Genomic DNA, 20,749 nt, shown 5'->3' on the forward strand with positions numbered 1-20,749 from the left:
CCAGGACTTGGTGTGTTTTGCCCACCATTGCATACTCAGTGCCTGGATTGAGGCCATGGTAATAGTATGTTTTCAGTATATATGGGTGTGGAATGAACAGGTGAATGATTAAATACCTGGTGCAAAATCCACCGACTTAACCATTACCTGTCTTTCTTGGAGGACTTATGAGGTACTTGTTTATAAGATTGTCCTGATCCTTCGAACAACGGGTATGGTTGCTTCTTTCCTCCTGTGTGTTCAGAGGTTGGGGTTCCAGATTCCTGAGCTGAAGCCGAAACACCCCTGTGACTCCCCGGACGTCTCGTATCATTCCCAATTAGATGCTGGTGACAGCCTTCCAGGACTCCCTGCTCCAGCAGGATTCCTGGCCAGGTTTCCAGCGGAAAGATCAAGTTCAGGGTCAGCTGATGTCAGTGAAGTCACAGGCTTTATTTTTTAATGGTTGGTTGGTTGATTTTTTTTTTTCTTTCTCAGTTTTCATTGTCCTCTCCTTCTGTGGGATGGAAGAGAGAAACAGCTGGGCGTAGCTGAGAGTTCCCTGTCCTCTGAAGTGAATTCTCCATCCAGAGACCAGTACTCTCCTTGGCAAAACAATCAGATGGGTACCATATGCTCCTTTAATCTTTCTCTAACCTTTCTTCTTTTTGGTGCCCAGGTAGTGCTGCCCTCAGCCAGCTCCTTGCCTAGTAGATGCTGTTCCACCCCCTAGCTCTTTCCTCCTCTTTTCCACACTAACCTGCCCTGCATCTCCATCTGATCTAAGACTCTGCAAAAGTAGCAGAACTCTTTGGATAAATGGTTCCTGACAAGGGCTTCATGTCTCATGATGCATCTGCTCCACCGCTAGGTCCAGAGGGCACCAAATGTCTGTGTGTGCAATGCGCCTGGCTTGGTGTTTTCTGCATCCTGGGCCCTCAGTGTTTCTTGCATCCTGGTTGCTCAGCCCTACACTGCAGACTGTAAGATCGGCAAGTACTGGATATATGAGCAAGTGTACGGAAGACTAAGTGCCACTAACATCTCCAGATACAGTGTGCACTTTATCTGGGACCTTCCTCACTTTAAGACACAGACTGAACAACACGGCAATTTCAAGGTCTAGGACAAGTGGTCCCCAACCTTTCTGGCACCAGGAACCAGTTTCGTGGAAGGCAACTTTCCCATAAGCTGAGGGTCAGGGGGAATGGTTTCCAGATGATTCAAGTGCATTATATTTATTGTGAGCTTCATTTCAATTGCTATCATATTGTGATAGATAATGATATAATTATGCAACTCACCATAATGCAGAATCAGTGGGAGCCCTGAGCTTGTTTTCCTGGGGGTGATGGGAGATGGTGGCAGCCACTCCCCAGGGCTAGCATCACCACCTCAGCTCCACCCCAGATCATCAGGCATTAGATTCTCCTAAGGACTGTGCAACCGAGATCCCTCATGCACACAGTTTATAGGGGGGTTCATGTTTCCATGAGAATCTAATGCTATGGCTGATCTGACAGGAGGTGGAGCTTAGGCAGCAATGCCAGCAATTGGGAGCGGCTGTAAATACATTTGAAACTTTGCTGGCTTGCCCACCACTCACCTCCTGCTGTGCAGACTGCTTCCTGTCTAAGCCTGGGGGTTGGGAACCCCTGCCCTATGACATCAGATGCAGTGGGGTATTTTCCACCAAGGCTCTTTTCTGTACCATGTGTGAGTCACACTGTGCCAGCTTGTCAGGAGTGCAGGGCACTTGGGTTTGGAGAAAGGCTCTGTGCTACCGGGCTCTCTCTGAAACTTGTTGGTGACTTCCCTGAGGGCTGAGGCTCATTTCAAGATTCACTTTCCCATGACTTGAAGAAGATGGGGAAGAAACTAGACATGGAGCTTGAATTCTGGCATGTATGGCATTTTATCAATGGGTGTTCTCCCTTCTCTGGCTCTTAAGCAATCTAATCCTCTCAAACATCCCAGAGAAGCAGATAATAGTCAAGCTGATGGCGAGGAGGAGAAAGACATTCGCAAGGCGTGGCTTAGTTCAACTCTAGGAAGATTTCATGTCTGCTATTCAAATGAAACCACAGTGCATTGGTGGGTGGTACCCATGGTGGTGGCCCATGGGAACCCTTTAAATAACCAAGGAAAGTAAAGTGGGGGTGTCATGGGGAAGGTTCATGCCATGTCTAGAGCGTGGGATGAGATGTCCCCTTATGTGTAGACACATAGACACGTAGTCTATGGTGCTGAACGGCAGCCAGACTTTTTGTTAAGCCATAGTTGGAGTTCACATTTGCCATCTACCTTGCAGTTTTACTTCTAAGAGTGTCGTACTGTGGTCAAATTTTTTGAATTTCAGTCATGCCTCTGTGCACCTCTGAGGAATACTTTCTTCATCCATAAAAGCCCTATTTGCACTCCTCTGCTGCCCTGATGGGAGAGGACAGACTCTTACCTGCTCTGCAGGGGTGGGAGCTGGAGCTGAACGGCAGACTTTGGGTGGGTGTGTGTCGGGGTGTTGGTGAAAAGGCACCTGGAGCTAGGAGGCAGCCAAGGCGTCCACTTTCCAAGTTACGGAGGCTGACAGCGCCTGCTGCCGGTGCCAGGAAGCCACACAGCCCAGCTCCCTCGGGGCTCCCCGCATGGCCCGACTTCTCCGTGATGCAAACCAGGCCACTCAGAGGCTGCCTGCAAACTTTCCACTGAGCGCTAAGCAGCGATCTCCCGCTCTGGGGGGAGTCTTCCCAGGTCCCAGTCAGGCACAGCCCAGAGAATTGATCTATTAGATTAACCAGGAAGGAAAGAGCAGGAGAGCGAGCCGAGCCGGGAGGCTGTGGAGCGGAGCGTTTTTGCATAGCAGTCCCCTCCCTTCTGACTTGGGTATTAATTGCTACATTACCACTGCCATGTAAGAAAGACAGTCAGCAAAGCCTGGGAGAGCTCCAGCTCCTCCCTCCCTGCTCTGCTCAGCTTCCCTCTCCTCCTCCATCCCCTCAGAGCGCCCTCTGCCCTGGCGGTGCTGGCCCAGCCTGGCCTCTGGAGGTCCTCCCCTGTCGAGGACCCGGGGGACAGCGGGAGGGGCTTGGGGGGAGGAAGGAAGGGAACAGACACCGTGCCTGTGGGCTCTCTGGATGCAGAAGCCGGACTCACTGCAGAGGCAGCTGTGCTGTTCCTGGGGCCTCTGGGGTGCATCCAGCTCTCAGGACTCGACCTGGCAGGCTCCAAGTTCCAGGGCACGCAAGGTGGGTGCCTCCCTTCTGGGCGCTGACAACACAACCTGCCCTTCCTCTGCCACCATGAGCGGCTGCTCCAAAAGATGCAAGCTTGGGTTCGTGAAATTTGCCCAGACCATCTTTAAGCTCATCACGGGGACCCTCAGCAAAGGTAGGGAGCCTGGCCTTGACCCGCGTTTTCTATCTTGGTGTGGTCTGGCCGGTCTGAGTGCCTCGGCGCAGTAAGTGTGGCATTTCAATGCACCTGGGTCTCTGAGGAAGATGGAGGAGAAACTGGTGGCTGGGTTTCAGGGTTGCTGACAACCTGGGTCCTGGCTCTGAGCAGGCGGGCACCAGGCCAGGGAGCCCAGCGGCTGTAATTGCCCGGAACTTTGGAAATGGATTTGGTGGTATGTGGCTGATTGGTTACAGGCGGGCAGAGGGATAGAACCCTTCCCAGAGCATTTAGAATGACTAGAGTTTCAAGAAGTTATCCACGGAGGAGTGTTGTGTCTTGTTGATAAAACAGAGCTTTGATGCGGTGGGCTGTGAGTAATTCTGCAGATCAGAGACGCTGGAGGGAGCCAGCAGAAGTGGCTATGAGGCTGGAATCCGTGGTGCACTGGTGAATACAGGATCTATTTTAGCTCTGGGTCTGATGTGCCCAGAGCTTTCTCCTCTTGGGTTCCAGGGTCTTGCGCTTCTGGGGCTTCGTTCATCATTTCTTTGCGGTTTGGGATCCCTGGTCCTTCTGCATCTCCTACCTAAGCCCATGCCCCAATAACTGGGATGGAGGGAGTTTTCAGGTCTGACTGTCCAGGTAGCCCACAAAGGGTGCTTGTGGACCAGAATCAGGGCTCCGTGTGTGCCATTCAGCCTCAGGACACAGAGGGGTGGCTAACTTCTCTGGGACATCCCTGTGTCTGGGGCCCCTTGTTGCACTCTGTACCAGCGAGTGTGAGGCACTCAGAGACAGTCTGGCAAACTTTCTGGAGGTAGAATTTGAAGAGAGAGCAGCAGTGTGATGTGACTGCACTGGCTGAAAAAATGTCTTTAAATATTCATGCCCTTCGTTCAGGAGGAAAGAGCCTTTGGGGAAGCAGCAGACAGGGTACATGGAGAAGGAGCGAGGCCCACAAGCCCTTGATGGGGGGTTTTGAAAACAACAGTGGGAGAAGACAAGGCCGTGCATGAGCCTCTCTGATGACCTGGGTCAAGGCTGCCCGGCAGGTCCAGCCTGGCGACATGGTAAGGTGGGTGCAGGAGGAGGGATGGTGAGATTCCGCTTATTTCTTTTCTCTGTTCCTGTCATCGCTCCTGTTCTGTCCCCCACTGCACTTGTGAAACAGGTTACTGCCCCTCCTGGAACCCCAGGTGGAATGAAAACTCAAAACTGAGAGTCGGCTGCCAAGCAGAATTACTAGGGGTGCCAAGCAGGGTGGACTGGGGTGAGCAGAGACAGCAGAGAGCTTAGAGGATTACTCAGTGCGACCCCTACTCAATCCTCTGCCACAAATGGAGCGTTTTCTTCTCACGCCGGCAATTCTGGCTCTCGGGGGTAACGGGTGGTGTGCGGCATCCTATCCCAGTCTCTACTTCCCAGAATGCGATGGAAAGAACTTTGGCCTGGACTTAGGAAGCCTAGGTCTCAACTCCAGTTTTGTTCCTTATGCAAGTCCCAGCCTCTCTGAGCCTCAGTTTCCTCACCTGTAAAACGAGCCTAACCCGTTTACCTCCCAGCCTTGTTGCAAGGATCCAGGGAAGCTGAGACATGGGCTCGCTTTACACGGTATGTTGCAGGGACCCCACATGAAGGAGCCACCAAGGACTGAGATGGGCATGGGTCTGCAGAGGGGACCAGACCATCCCCTCTGCCCATCCAGGCTCACAAATTCTTTCATGTATCTGACTTCAGGCGGGTCTGTACACTCCAGGCAGGATCAGAACAGGGAGAGATCGCAGAAGGACTTAACGCAGCAAGTGGGGGTGAGTGTGAGCAGGTGAGGCCGGTCAGGGAGAGAGAGCTGTGCAAGAAGGTGCGTGTATAAACAGACGGTGGATGGCTATTTGAATAAATGAGCATAAAGATACTTTCCTCTGCATATTTACCTACAATCATTCATTTAACACTTATTTATTGAGCACCTACTCTGCACCACACTCATTAGACACTGGACATGTGGATGAATAAGACTCAGGCCCTTTGTCAAGAAACGTGCACGCTGGTGGGGACACAGACCCCACAGACACCATGGGGACACCACACTGGTGCTGAGACAGAGGGAGGCATCGGAGAAGAGATGCCCAGGCAGGTGAAGAGGCTCCTCCAAAGGCGGCATCTCAACCGAGTCCAGAATGTGCCCTGGGGCTGGGCAGCAGAATGAGGTTGGCGCTGGCAGAAGCCTCAACCTCTGCAGAGTATCCAGCTGGTGGGTCAGGATGGCCCTGTCTCTCCACTCAGAATCCCAGAGACTGATATCTGTGTGATGCAGAAAGGGCTCCCCGGGGACCAGCTCTGGGGACCGAGTGGCCGCCTGGACTTCCCTGGACCCGCTTCAGTGCCGAGTTTCCGCGGACCCATGTGCGAGGTGACAGGGCGGGCACCAGGGCGGGACGCTGCTCCTGGCTCCGCAGAGAGCCCTGAGTGGTTACACAGCCCTGGCTCTGCGCCAGGCACGTGCCGGGAAACCAGCATTCTGCCCAACCCAGGTGTTCCGTAAATATTTTAAAAATAAACGACCAAGAAAGCAGAGCCAAGCCTAGAGTAGGGGAGTGGAGAAAGATCTTTTTAACGTATAGACCAGCCCTAGGTGACTTTAGATTAAATCCTATGTGGACACGTGAAATTTGCATCATGATTTCTGATTTTCATCGTGATTTCACTTATTCATTATTCATTGCACTGAGCCCTAGATTTGCGATAATCCAACCTTTAGAAGAATTTCTCTTTACTCCTTTGGCGACTGAGGAAAACCAAGACTCCCAGGGACCTCCAGCTGGTGCCGGGGGCAGCTGACTGTTTCTGCCTGCCTTGGGGATAACTGGGGGGCAGGCAGGGCCCACGACTCCCCATGTCCTGGTCTCCTCCCTCTGACGCCAGCCCTCCCCTCTCCCAGTGGTCTCACTGGCCGGGAGCCTGGATTTCTCACGGGTGCCCTTTCCAGATGTGAACAGGTCAGGTCCTCCTCCTTGACTTCCATCTTTTCCTTCATAGCTTTGATCACAGTATGTGATCTATCTTTTAGGAACACATTAGCTAAAGGCTGTCTTCCTCACTTAAGCTCTATGAGGGCAGGGGCCAGGTGTACCCACCACTGTGGCCAGAGTTAGGCATCCAGTGCCCGCCCATAGTGAGTGCACCACCAGGAGTGAAGCAGCGCTACACGGCACCCTGAGGGGATGCTTGGACTAGCTTGAGTTTCCAGGAAGCTCCGTGCACACATCTGTCCCAGAGGGCCAGACAAACCGTTCAGAACCTGCCTGAGCCTCTTTGTGTCTTGGGAAGGACATTTCAATTGTCAACAGAGGGGCAGTTGTGTGGGCCATGGGGATGGGAACGTGCTCTGGGTGTGAGTTGTGGGGATGGGAACGTGCTCTGGGTGTGAGTTGTGGGGATGAGAACGTGTTCTGGGTGTGGGTTGTGGGGATGGGAACGTGCTCTGGGTGTGAGTTGTGGGGATGGGAACGTGCTCTGGGTGTGAGTTGTGGGGATGAGAACGTGCTCTGGGTGTGAGTTGTGGGGATGGGAACGTGCTCTGGGTGTGAGTTGTGGGGATGAGAACGTGCTCTGGGTGTGGGTTGTGGGGATGGGAATGTGCTCTGGGTGTGAGTTGTGGGGATGAGAACGTGCTCTGGGTGTGAGTTGTGGGGATGGGAACGTGCTCTGGGTGTGAGTTGTGGGGATGAGAATGTGTTCTGGGTGTGGGTTCTGGGGATGGGAACGTGCTCTGGGTGTGAGTTGTGGGGATGGGAACGTGCTCTGGGTGTGAGTTGTGGGGATGAGAACGTGTTCTGGGTGTGGGTTGTGGGGATGGGAATGTGCTCTGGGTGTGGGTTGTGGGGATGGGAACGTGCTCTGGGTGTGAGTTGTGGGGATGAGAATGTGTTCTGGGTGTGGGTTCTGGGGATGGGAACGTGCTCTGGGTGTGAGTTGTGGGGATGGGAACGTGCTCTGGGTGTGAGTTGTGGGGATGGGAACGTGTTCTGGGTGTGGGTTGTGGGGATGGGAATGTGCTCTGGGTGTGGGTTGTGGGGATGGGAACGTGCTCTGGGTGTGAGTTGTGGGGATGGGAACGTGCTCTGGGTGTGGGTTGTGGGGATGGGAATGTGCTCTGGGTGTGGGTTGTGGGGATGGGGACATGCTCTGGGTGTGAGTTGTGGGGATGAGAACATGTTCTGGGTGTGGGTTGTGGGGATGAGAATGTGTTCTGGGTGTGGGTTCTGGGGATGGGAATGTGCTCTGGGTGTGAGTTGTGGGGATGAGAACGTGTTCTGGGTGTGAGTTGTGGGGATGGGAACGTGCTCTGGGTGTGGGTTGTGGGGATGGGAATGTGCTCTGGGTGTGGGTTGTGGGGATGGGGACATGCTCTGGGTGTGAGTTGTGGGGATGAGAACATGTTCTGGGTGTGGGTTGTGGGGATGGGAACGTGCTCTGGGTGTGGGTTGTGGGGATGGGAACGTGCTCTGGGTGTGGGTTGTGGGGATGGGAACGTGCTCTGGGTGTGAGTTGTGGGGATGAGAACATGTTCTGGGTGTGGGTTGTGGGGATGGGAACGTGCTCTGGGTGTGGGTTCTGGGGATGGGAATGTGCCCTGGGTGTGGGTTGTGGGGATGGGGACGTGCTCTGGCATCCTCACTCCTGCCCCTCCAGCTCCACTTTGATTTGCTTTACATACTGCATTTTATTGATATTTAACAGATGAGTTTCTTACTTAAAAAAAAAAAGTTTGAAAGCCGATTATGCAGTGGAAAAGGCAATTTGATGCCAGACTAGTACATCTTGGGCTTTCTACTGAGGACCCTCGTACCTCCCTCTGGCCTCAGTTACTTACTCTATGAAGTGGAATCATAAGTGTCCTCCTTATAAGATAACACAAGATTATATGCCTAAGGCTTCCTGTACAATGGATCTCCCGGAAATGTTCCATGGTGCTCCCGCAGTGGTTAACTGGTACTCTCAGGGCTGCGAGCATCTGAGGGCAGGGACGTCTCACTTCCTGCTTGTTTCTTGAGCCCCTGACGCAGACTCTGAGATCAACTTCTGGAACTTCCCTTCTCCTGAGCTTTCTCTCCTATGGCCCACCCAGTGCTGAGACTGACATTTTTAACACCTGACTCCCCGATCAGAAGCCAGGAGTGTGCCTCTGAGAGCCAGGCCCTCCCCTGCTCTAAGGAAGAACTTAGCAGAAGCCCAGCTCCTGGCTGGGAGGTTCCCGGGGGAACCTGCACCTTCCTCTTCCGGTACAGCCGGCCCCTCAAGTCCTGCTCAGAGACTCCAGGACTCGGAGGCAGAAGCTAGAGGTCGTGCAGGCTCCCCTCTGGCTGGGGAGGATCAAGCCCATTTCCTTCTGCATTTTGGAAACCCATTTGTCACCCCAGACACAGATGGCCAAGGCAAAGCAAAGCAGGAGGTAGGAATCCAATCCAGGAGAGCTTCAGTTGTCCTGACCACCCGCGTGGCTGCGGGGTCAAAAGCGGGGCGGTGCTGATCTTGTAAGATTTACCTCAAGGACTTTGACCTGGAGCCCCAACTCCCCGTCCTGCCCCGGCCCAGGTCACTTCTCTCCGTGCACCGCAGGAGCTCAGCTTCAGACCCAGTGGAGACAAGCTGTGCCTCTTGCCGTCTCTTCACTGCTCTTCAGGAGCCTCAAGAAACTGACCTTGAACTTGGTGAGGACTCTGCCCTTGGGCAGGCTGGGCTGGAGTCCCAACCCTGCGGTCCACCAGCTGTGTGAGTTTGGGTGAGTTGCAAAACCTCCCCAAACCAAAGTTCCTCCTTGTTCAAAGGAGATGATAGCGATATCAACCACGAAAGGCTGTTTTCTCATTTAACGAGGATAATACAAGTCACAGGCTGGCAGCTTGCAGGGAAGGGGCAACCCTGCACTTGTAGGGAGTTGAGAGCAAGTCCCTCCTGACCCTGGAAGTAGGCATTGCAATCATTTCAAACCATTTTCACAATTTTAAGGAAACTGGCCTTTAGCTAAGCCAGGTGGCCTAGCTGGCAATGAGTAGCAGGGCTAGAATTAGAAGTCGGGTTCTAGTGGAGTCAAGACCAGGTGCTTCCCTAACCCTGGGGCCGAGGAAGATGCCCCTGCAGGCCTTGTTCCCCACCTTGTGACCAGGAGAGTTCCCCCAGCTTCTCATTAATTTTGTAGGTGTGTTTGTCAGAAATGATTGTACCTGCTGGATCAATTCAGGGCAGCCACCTGTCTTGCAAGGAGTTGGGACAAATTCCATAATGTGGCATGGCCTGGATTAAGGAAGAGTGATGGGTGAAGGGAACACCCCCACAGGCCAAGGTCAGCAAGACAGATGCACACGTGCTCACCTGGCCTAGCTATCATCTCTGGGGTCTGGGCACCTACTGAATGGTGAGCCAACTCTGCACCCACACGGGGCCCTCCCTCACTGCTCTCCATTCTTAGAGCGCAAGTGTGAGACGTGGTCATGCCAGTGGAGAAATACACAAGTTTTAGGTCATCAGGCAGACTAGAATAGAGACGTCGACTCTTTACTAGAATTATCTAGGAAAGCAATGACCTTGACTCTGGGGATCTTGGAACCTGTGAGATGTGACAGTGCCCTCTGTCAAAAGGAGGACACCACCGGCCTCCTGAGAAGCTCAACTTGTGTGCACCCATCTTTGCTGTGGAAATTAAGGTCCCCACCACCCCCAGTCCTAGCTAGCTTGCTGCCCCAGCCATGCAGGTAAGCACTGAGTCCATGTGAGCACAACCTCTTCCCTGGTTGCAACTGGCAACCTCTGAGCATTTGTACCTTGTCATCAACAGAAAGTTCCATCATTCCGGTCCATTGCTGCCTCCTCAGTCCCAAGCCAGAGCCTGCCAGCATGGGCAGTGTGCTTGCTTTGGCTCTCCCCTGCACAGTAGCCCTCAGCCCGCCTCCTGGTCTCTTACCCCTGTCCCTCTGTGGCAGACCCAGCACTCCCTGGTTCATTTTGCTGGCCAGGTGCTCTCCACAGGGGTTGGGACTCTGGGGTCCCCTTGGTTCCACAGCAGAGCAGAGAGGAGGGTGGGACCTCCTCCCCCTGCCCAGGCTGTCCCTCTCTGGGCCCCCAGGCCTCTGTTCCAGATGACACCAATACCAGGCAGGCAGGATTTGTTCAAGGCTGCTTATCCCAGCCCTGCTGCAGACATCCTATTAAATTTAAGACCACGGGGGAGCACCTAGTTTGTTCCAAATTAAAAGTAGCTGGAAGTGGGCCCCTCTGGCAGGTGTGAGGGCTGCAAAGCAAAGACAAAGCAGCTCAAATCAGGCCTTACTCAGTGTTGGGAGGTCCGCAGGCCCCTGGCCATGCCAGTGTGACCCTCACTGTCCCCATTCTTCTTAGGTGGCAGAATCTCCCCTGGATTACCTCTCTCACCAGACTGCAAGTCCCACGTCCCAGAGAACAGACGTGAAAACAGACGTGGTCAGGTGAAGCAGCCATAGCAGGCAGGAAGACGCAGGGGGAGTGAGGGCACAGCTCCAGAGCCAGGCAGCCCAGGCTTCAAATCCTACCGCTGCCTGGCAGGGCAGCCCAGGGCAAGCCGCATCCCACCTTGAGTCTGTCCGCCCGTGAAAAATGGGGCCAGCCACTGCCTCCTCGCGAGGCTACGAGGGGAGGGCGCCGGTGACACACCCAGCACCAAACTCAGAGCAGCTGCCCAGGAAAGGCCACAGTCCCGCCTTTCTCTTCTGTTCATGGGGTAGACCTTGGACTCGTAGCTGGCAGAAAGGAGGCAGAGGCCAAAGAAACAATCTATGAGTCAAGGCGCCTTCCGGCTCTTCTCTAGATGCCCTGCTCCTCCAAAGTTGCCACCTCCACCCTCAGCCACTCTCAATTACATCTTTGTAAACAAGAATTTGTCCACAGCTGAAATTATCCTTTTTGTTCGATGGTTTTATGTTTGTATTGACCATTCCCTTGCCCCTCTGAGATCAGGCACAGTCACTGCATGGGGCTTATTGGTGATGCCTCAAGCTGTGGATGGATGTTGAATAAATGATGACCAACCACTTTCCCTGCCCAGCAGCACTCAGAAAAGTGTGATCGGAGTCCTTTTCTGAGGCCCAGGCTTTGTTAGGCTAGTTTGGAGGCCTCGCACGGCCCATCTTCCTGTTCTGAATTTCTGTGCAGGGGGTTGATAGAAGTCACCAGCCACAATGACCTTGATGAGATGAAGGGTCAGCGCAAGCAAGACCAAGGGCCTGGCCACTCCTCCACCCCAGTTCTCGCATGCTCTGTGGGATTGCCCTTGCTGCCCGTCCACAGAGGCTGGCCAGATGCACAGAGGGGAGATCACACAGGCTCCCCAGGCCAGCTGGATGCAATGGAAGCCAGGACTCCAGGAAAAGACACCAGCGAAGATGTGTATCACCACTGTCAACCCTTCCCTGTACTCTCCACAAGAAAGCCTTCTTCCTGTTGGGATGATGGCAGGAGGGCCATGAATGCAAAGCCAACTGTGGTCCTGTCTTCCTAAAGCCATCGAGTTCCATCTTGTGATCGTAGAGCTACAAAGAGTAGCCGATTGGGAGTGGGGCCTAGGTGTGTTTCCAGACCCTTGCCTTCTCTGGGCCTCAATGTCTCCATCACTAAAACGAGGGAGTGACTGGCTTCAAAGGGCCCTTCCAGTTTCAGAATGTGAAGATTTCCTAGCAATCCTTGTAGCACTATGCATGGCATCTGCTCTATGCCTGACATTGCTGTGGGCACTGCACACAGTTTTATTTAATACACACAAGAACCCTAGGAGGTGGAGAGCTCCCACTAACCTTCTTTATGGCTGAGAAGTTCTGGGCTTCAGGAGGGGAGGGGCCTGGCTCCAGGTCCCACAGCCAGCTTGAAACACCGCCAGAATTGGAAATCAGGCTGTCTACCTCCAAGTTCCAGTTTTACTCCCTACATGACACTCCCTTCATTTCTGAAACTCAGATCTGGTGTAGGAAAGTAATAAAGACAAAACTGGTTCTTTCCCAGCTTAACAACGAGGTGACACAAGGTTTCAAAGCCTCCATTCTGACCAAAGCAGCACAACTCTGGAGAATTCCCCTGAGATCTGTGGCCACCTCCCCCCAACTACACCCCAAATCTGCATGCACAGATTCCCCTTCCGAGCCCAACCATAAAAAAGTATGGGAGAATTAGCCCAATAGCTGAGATTGCACAGACGGGGAAGAAGAGAAATGCCACCCAGCAAGCATTCCCATTGTAATTCCAGCCCAGTCAATTTTCATTTCTTGCTGGAATGAGGGTTTAGAAGCAGAGGCAGATAATGGATCAGGAGTCAGAAAGGGAGCTGTGATTCAGAGGCTTGTGTCTGAGTGGCTGGGGTTAGCCTACCCAATTTTCTTTCTATAATCTTTTGATTAACCCTGGGCCAGTTGGGGTGGCATTTTTCAAACTATCTGTACTTGGCAGGCAAAGCCAAGCCCAGGCTTGCTGTTCGCTATCTGAAAACATCAGCTGGGAACCAGCTGTGCCTTGGAGCGGGACACTCCTAAACCACAGACATGAGGCATATTGGACTGCAGCACCCTCCTGCCGTCCTTGCGCTGATTAACCCTGTCCTGGCCTCACCAGTCTAAAAGCAGCAGCCTGTCCTGCCAAACCCAACAGGCCCCATTTGAGGAAGAATAATGACCACTGTCCATTCATTGCATGCTATTTGTTTGCTAAGGTTTTACAAGGATCCCTGCGGTCAATCCAGCCTGGCGCTGTGAGTTACCTACTTTTGTTATTCCCACCCTGGGGCTGGGAGAGGTTGATTACTTTGCCCAAGATGACACAGCCAGAGCTATGACGCTGAAGCTCCCAGACAGTACTAAAGAAGCACTCTCTGCATCAAATCCCCCAGCACTGACATCCTCCATTATGGACTTTATTGTGCTCCCCGCCCCAGTTCACATGCTGAGGCCCTAACTGCATCAAGACTGTACAGTAAGTTCCCTGCATAGCAACCTTCAAGTTGCCAACTTTCAAAGGGGTGAACTTGCGCTCGCATGTTCAATCGTGTAAGTTAAGGTCACGTGTCACCATTGTCACGTGTGTGTGTCCTGTATAAGTGCTGTGCTTTCGTGTCCTTTACTGAACAATATTGTACAGAGCACAGTAACGCAGTATCTTTATTTCAAGCCCAGGATGTTCAGAAGCAAGTGTAAAAGCCGCAGTGATGGAGCTTCTACTGCTAAGAAGGACCAGCTGTTGTACTGTACTACTGTGCTTTTCAAGAGACTGTACTGGAAGGTTTGAAATTGGAGAAGGAAATGGCTACCCACTCTAGAAGTCTTGCCTGGAAAATCCCATGGACAGAGGAGTCTGGCGGGCTACAGTATTGCAAAAGCTAGACACGACTTAGCGACTAAACCACCTCCATCAAGATTTAAAATGCTTTCTTTATTTTTTGAGTTCTTTTTTAAAATATTATTTGTGTGAAAAGTATTATAAACCTATTATGGAGAAGTACTATATAGTCAATTGTGTTAGTTGGATACCTAGGGTAACTTTGTTGAACTTACAAACAAATTGGGCTTATAGGCAAACGTTCGGAACAGAACTCATTCGTATCCAGGGGACTTACTATATTTTGAGATAAGACTTTAAAAAAGTATTTCAGGTTAAATGAGGTGGGGCCCTGATCTGATAAGACCTGTGTCCTTACAAGAAGAGACATGCACACAGAGAAAAGGCCATGTGGAGACATGGCGGGAAGAACAGAGTGGCCATCTGCAAGCAGAGGAGAGAGCCTCACCAGCAACCAGCTCTGCCAGCACCTCGAGCTTGGACTTCCAGCATCCAGAGCCATGAAGAAAAATATTCCTGTTGTTTAAGTTGCCTAGTCTGTGGTATTTTGTTAAGGTAGCCCTAGGAAATGAATATGCCCCACAGACAGTTCTTTACATAGCATTCTTTCCCACATTTTTTATTGTCATAAATATATGTAGCATAAAGTTTACCATTTTGAGGTGTACAGTTCAGTGGCATCAATTACATTTCACATTGTTGTACAACCATCATCACCATGTAGTTACAGAGCCTTCCATCTTCCCATACTGAAGCTCTGTCTCATTCAACAGTGACGCCCCACTCCCTCCTCCACCAGCTCCTGGCCACCACTTCACTCCCGCTAAGGACGTGACTACCGTCGGTCCCTCATATAAGCGGCGTCACACAGTACTTCCCCTTCTGCTCTTGGCTTATTTCACTTAGCATGATGTTTTCAAGGTTTATCCATGCAGAATGTGTCAGAATTCCATTCCTTTTTAAGGTTGAATGCTACTCCAGAGTAGGGATTAACCATAGTTTTTTTGATCCATTCCACCACTGCTCTTCATCCATTCCCATCAGAATACATAATCTGCTTCCTCACAACTCTGCCTCCAGTGATTCTCTCCAGGTTCAGAGTCAAATGCAGACTTTCCTCTGTGGTCTATAGCCTTCTTCTTCTTCTTTTTTTTTTTTAATAAAGGGTTGACTTTATTTGTATTTATTTATTTTGTTTATTTGAGTGCGGCAGACCTTAGCTGCGGCAGGCGGGGTCTGCGTCGTGGCTCACAGGCTCCGTAGCTGTGGGATGCAGACTCAGTTGCCCAGCAGCGTGCGCCTGACCAGAGATCGAGCCCTCGTCCCCTGCATCTCCAGGCAGATTCTTAACCACTGGGCCACAGGGAAGTCCCTACAGCCTTTGCATGATCTGTCCCTGCATTTCTGGCCTCCTACTCTGCTGACATTCTCCTCCCACCCCCAGGCCATGCTGTTCTTGTTGGAACACCAGGTCCTCCAGCCCCTGGGTCCTGACAGTCACTCTGCCCTCTCTCTGGACACACTCCACCAATTGTCCTCTGCCTCTGTCCCGCACTTCATCCAAATCCCCTCCTGTCTAAGGTCCTCATCTCCTGCTACACACAATGGCACACTCTCCCCTCTGAGGCTGTCTCATTTTCCCGAACAGTGGTCCTGCAATTCCGTCACGCATTGATTCCTTTGTCTCTGGCCTGGTTTGTCCACTGAGAGTCCAGCTCCACAAGGGCAGGGGCTGTTCTGGATGTAGCTGCTTTCCCAGCCCCTGGGCCAGAGAAACTGAGCAGGCTGCCAGGCAGACGAGATGCTCGGAAGGGACAAGGCAGTGGGAAGCAAAGCTGGCCCTGGAACCACCCAGGCCTCTGAATCGTCTTTCCTTTCCTGGTAGTCTCTGCCCTGCATGCCCATTAAAGCCTTTGCTTCTGTATTCTGTCTTCTCGAGTCCATCTTTCTATCCACATTTACTCCTTAGCAAGGTGCCAGTGATCCTGATTCAATGGATGGATGAATGGAGAAAGAAAGGGAGGATAGATCACAAGACTTTCTATTCGCATGTCTTCCTGTGGCCTCGAGTCAACACTCGTGAAAGCCAACCAAAGCCCTCTCTCCTGGCTTCACTATTTCTCCATACATGTCCTCAGTGTGTTGTTGTGCAGTAGCTCATCCGTGTTCGACTCTGTGTGACCCCATGGACTGCAGCACGCCAAGCTTCCCTGTCCTTCACCATCTCCCCAAGTTAGCTCAAACTCATGTCTATTGAGTCAGTGATGCCATCTAACCATCTCATCCTCTGTTATCCCCTTCTCCTCCTGCCTTCAATCTTTTCCAGCATCAGAGTCTTTTAAATGAGTGAGTTCTTCCCATCAGGTGGCCACAGTATTAGCATCAGTCCTTCCAATGAATATTCAGGACTGATCTCCTTTAGGATGGACTGGTTTGATCTCCTTGCAGTCCAAGGGACTCTCAAGAGTCTTCTCCAACACCACAGTTCAAAAGCATCGATTCTTCTGCACTCTGCCTTCTTTATTGTCCAACTCTCACATCTCCAGTTTGCACCTTCAGTTATCTTGCTCCCTGAGTCCCATCGACTATCTCCCCCCTGTGGTTCTCTTGTCTGTCACTCTTTCCATTCTCAGCACTGTCCCCAAAGTCCAAGCTCTCATCATGTCTCACTGCTTTGATGCAGCAGTTGGCAGGCCGCATTTCTTCCCGATTCTCCCCTCTTATCTCCTCCACACCAGGGCGGACAAAGAGATGGTTCATTTAACCCAGGAGCCCTACTTTTAGAAATTTACTCTAAGCAGATCATCAGAGATGTACACAAAGACTTTTATTCAGGGGTGTGCATCAGGGTACTGCATTACAATAGTGAAAAATTGGAGATGATCTCAACTTGTCAAAAAATAGTGGGTTAAATAAATTTTGGTTCATCCATCTGGCGCAATAATATTAAACCTTTGAAAAATTATTTTGAGGACTACTTAATAACAAGCAGAAATGCTATTGACATAATATCAGGTGAAAAATCAGATTACAAAATTATATGTACAATGAGACTCCAATCTGTGAATAGATACATGGACAGAAAAAGTAAAACAGAAAAGACACAAACAGAAATCCTGGGTTTTAGCTGAGATACATGGTTATTTTTTAAAGTTCTTCTTGATGATAGAAGAACAATATTCTCTGCTTTGTCTTCAATAAGCATGTATATTTAATCAGACCATAAAATACCATTCACTGAATACACATCTTGAATTTTTTAATTCTTCCCAGTAACTTCAATAAAAGTTATGTCTTCATTGCCTGTCCTCTTCATATTAGAGCATGCTCGAACTTCCAGGCCTGGAGCTCAAAGCCCACACCCTGTGGTCTCACCCCACTTCCTGCTCATATCTCCTCCACCACAAATACCTTCTCCTCCAGCCAAACTTGTCCCCACCTGGTTTCCAAACCAGACTTGTGCTTTATATCCCTGAAACTACCCTCAAATGAGTCAGGAAAAAAACACACAGAGGAGTGCAAATATGGCAAAATATTGATAATAATTTGTGAACCCAGGTGAAGGGTGTGCGTCTCATAGATACTGATTTTGCAACTCTTCTATAATGTTAGTCGCTCAGTTGTGCCCTATGGGCAAAACTTGTCAGGTTCCTCTGTCCATGGTTTCTCCAGGCAAGACTACTAGAGTGGGTTACCATTCCCTTCTCCAGGGGATCTTCCCAACCCAGGAATCAAACCCGGGTCTCCTGTATTGCAGGAAGTTTCTTTACCTTCTGAACCACCAAGGAAGCCCTTCTATAGTTGGACATTTTAAAAAACTCATAGTTGGGGGAAACAAAGGGGCAGTATCATATAGTGTTTAAAAGCATTGGCTCTACTAAGAAGTGACCTTAGTTTAAATCCCAGCTCTAGAGACTTCCCTGGTGGTCCAGTGGCTAAGAGTCCATGCTTCCAATGGAGGGGATGCAGGTTCAGTTCCTGGTCAAGGAACTAAGATCCCATGTGCTGTGTGGTGCAGCCTAAATAAATAAATCCCAGCTCTGCCACCTGTTAACTGGGTGACAATGACCTCAGGCAAGTTAAGTACTTCCTTGGTCCCAATTTCTTCATCAGTAAAGTGGTGATAATGGAATCATGTATTTACTTACTACCATTGCCTGGAGAATTGTATAAATGGAATAAATGAGTGTAAAGCTGTTAGTGAAGAGTCTGGTCACCCTGATCATTGTTGACTACTAGTATCAGTGTTAAACAATGATTCTTAACCATGAAGTCATCTTTGTACTCTCTACCTTCCGTAACACTCAAGCCTGGATAGCTATGTGAAGTGCTGTGGCTTGGGGATCCTTCTGCCCCTGGCTCATAGCAGTGAGTGTTCAGTGCCGGTTCCTGCTAGCATCGACATCTCTAGGTCCTGGCATGGGGCCTGGCACAGAGGAGGCAGCCAGTGAGGGCAGGAATCCTAAGATGAAGAACTGGAAGGGTTCAAGCTGCACTTTAAAGAAAGCTCATCTCATCAGATACAAGCTCGTAACCTTGCTGATGTAGCCGCTCTCTTCCCACGTGCTTCTCAGAGATAAGGCATCACCTTGATAAGTTAGCTGTGGATATAAGCTTCCTGCAGTTGGCATGGAGATGCAATTTAATTTCCAATTAAGCCTGATTTCTGGGCCGAGGGATTTGCCTGCCTCACACTGGGAGGATTATTCCAGCCAGATCTATTGTCAGTGTTGGTGGTTCTGCCATGAAGTAGACTGTCATGGAAACTGGTCCTTTGGCCCTTGGATGGTTCAACCAGGTACTGCTTTTACCCTGGAACTGAGTTTATGCAAGTATATTCAAGAAGGTTCAGAACAGACTATCCATGGCCGAAATTTTTAAGACAGAGCACAGTTAACAGAGTGAAATAGAGAGGCAAGATGGTCCTCAATGATGCTCACCAGAAAGAAAAGTGGGAAGTTGCTCATGAAAAAAAGAGGGCAGTGGGAAGTTCTCTGAGCTCAGAGAGGAATCTATATCATCAGAGGAAGGAGACACCTTTGCTCAAACGGACAGTGAATATTTGCTGAGCATCTTTTGTATACAAAGGGCTGTGCTGACCACTTCAGATTCAGCATTGCACTGAATTATTACAGGCAGCCTATAAGACAAAGGAAGTTATACTCATTTTCCTTTTTTGGGGGGGCCACACCCTAGCAGCATGTAGGACCTTAGTTCCCCAACTAGGGACTGAACTCATGCCCCCTGCTTTAGAAGGCAGATTCCTAACCATTGGACCACAAGGGAAGTCCCTCATTTTCCATTTGAGGAAATGGAGTCCCAACTGCCTAGATTCATAGACAATCTAGATTCGAGCTCTCACCTTTCTGAGCATTCCTCCCTGCAGGCCCCCTCTCCAAAAATAAATAAAACACATAGCTTAGAACCAGAAAAATAAGGTTACACGAAGCTGAAACTTACCTCCCCCCAAATTTAAGAATAAGAAAAAGCCTTTAAAACACATTCTGAAAGAGAGAGTAAATAACTGAGTCTGCTTGGGGCACATGGTGTGATGGGGAGGCAAGTGGCACCAGTTTCTGTTTGGCTTTCACACCTTCCCTGCAGCGTGACGGGCTGGTGTGGCTAAGAGGCTCACAGGAAGTCAGAGCCTCAGGCTGCTCCAGGCCAACGAGGTTCTGGCTTGCGACTCAGGCTATGTCAGCTCTGGGAGTTGGAAAGAACCAACAGAGAGCATATAAAACAGTGTTTAAAGACACATGTGTACAAGATGTTTCAAAGAATACCGCGCGCATGGCCAACAGTCACAGAAAAATTAGATACCAAGAAGGTGTCACGTGGCCCATTTTTATTGATGATCACAAAAGAAACTTCTGAATCTGTGTATAAATAAGCGTAATACCCACTCCTGGACAAATTCTGGAATGGAGTATGGAACCAGTGATTTGGGAATACCTGGAGAAAAAAGCAGGGTTGACCAAGAAAAGTGTGAGGTCCCTAAGAAAGAGACAAGTCAGCACAGCCTGTCTTCCACTCAGCTTTTTAATACAGTGACCAGTTCATGGATTGCTGTGGCCCTAGCAGGCCTGGGTTGCTGCTGGCTGTTTGATGGGCTGTGGGCTGGGCTATCGCAGCATCAGGCAGAGCATAGCTAACTCCGTCCGCCTGTCCATGCAGGCAGCTCTCCATCTGAATCTTTGCAGGGCTTTTCCAGATGCTTATGCCTGGGTGTCACTCCACTTCTGTGAACTCTGCGGAGACGTAGCTCCAGGGAGCCATTTGAGAGCCTGGGCTCTGTGGGAAAGTACACAGAGGCACCCAACAAGCTATCAGTCCTGAACTTGCCCTGTTGAGAATTTTCCATTTTTGACATTAGGCAGAGACTAAGAGGCAGGACATTTGCTCCTCAGAAGAAAAGCTATGACAAAGCTAGACAGCATATTAAAAAGCAGAGACATCACTTTGTCAACAGAGGTTCCTTTAGTCAAAGCTATGGTTTTTCCAGGAGTCATGTACATATGTGAGAGTTGGACATGAAGGAGGCTGAGCACTCAAGAATTGTTGCTTTCAAACTGTGGTGCTGGGGAAGACTCCTGAAATTCGCTTGGACAGCAAGGAGATCAAACCAGTCCATCCTAAAGGAAATCAAACCTGAATACTCTTTGGAAGGACTGATGCTGAAGCTGAAACTCCAATACTTTGGCCACCTGATGGGAAGAACTGACTCATTAGAAAAGACCCCGATGCTGGGAAAGATTGAAGGCTGGAGGAGAAGGGGACAACAGAGGATGAGACGGTTGTATTGCATCATCAACTCAACGGACATGAGTTTGAACAAGCTCCGGGACATGGTGATGGATAGGGAAGCCTGGTATGCCACAGTCCATGGGGTTGAAAAGAGTCAGACATAACTTAGTGACTGAACAACAACAAGGGGAAGGATGCACAGTGGTTAGAGCATAGAGTCTGGAACCATACTGTTCAGGTTTGAATTTCAGCTCTGCTATTAGCTAACTCTTGACCTTCAGGAAGT

The 20,749-nt window shown here is 50.5% G+C and overlaps 1 protein-coding gene across 2 annotated transcripts in view; it reads left to right on the forward strand.

Annotated features, from left to right (window-relative positions):
* Window positions 1-2,874: 2,874 nt before the first annotated feature.
* The window catches only part of KCNIP1 (potassium voltage-gated channel interacting protein 1), a 402,876-nt gene continuing 385,001 nt past the window's right edge, over window positions 2,875-20,749 (forward strand). Inside the window, exon 1 of one of the 2 annotated variants that reach the window (XM_061129439.1) lies at window positions 2,875-3,221. Coding sequence is in view for 1 of the 2 variants with exons in the window: in XM_061129436.1 (XP_060985419.1) it covers window positions 3,111-3,363 (253 nt within the window). In the remaining variant the exon portion in view is untranslated. Of the gene's footprint in view, window positions 3,364-20,749 lie in introns of both variants that reach the window. The other variant, XM_061129436.1, reaches the window with a different exon arrangement.

This window comes from Dama dama, chromosome 25 (genome assembly GCF_033118175.1).
Source record: "Dama dama isolate Ldn47 chromosome 25, ASM3311817v1, whole genome shotgun sequence".
NCBI lineage: Eukaryota > Metazoa > Chordata > Mammalia > Artiodactyla > Cervidae > Dama > Dama dama.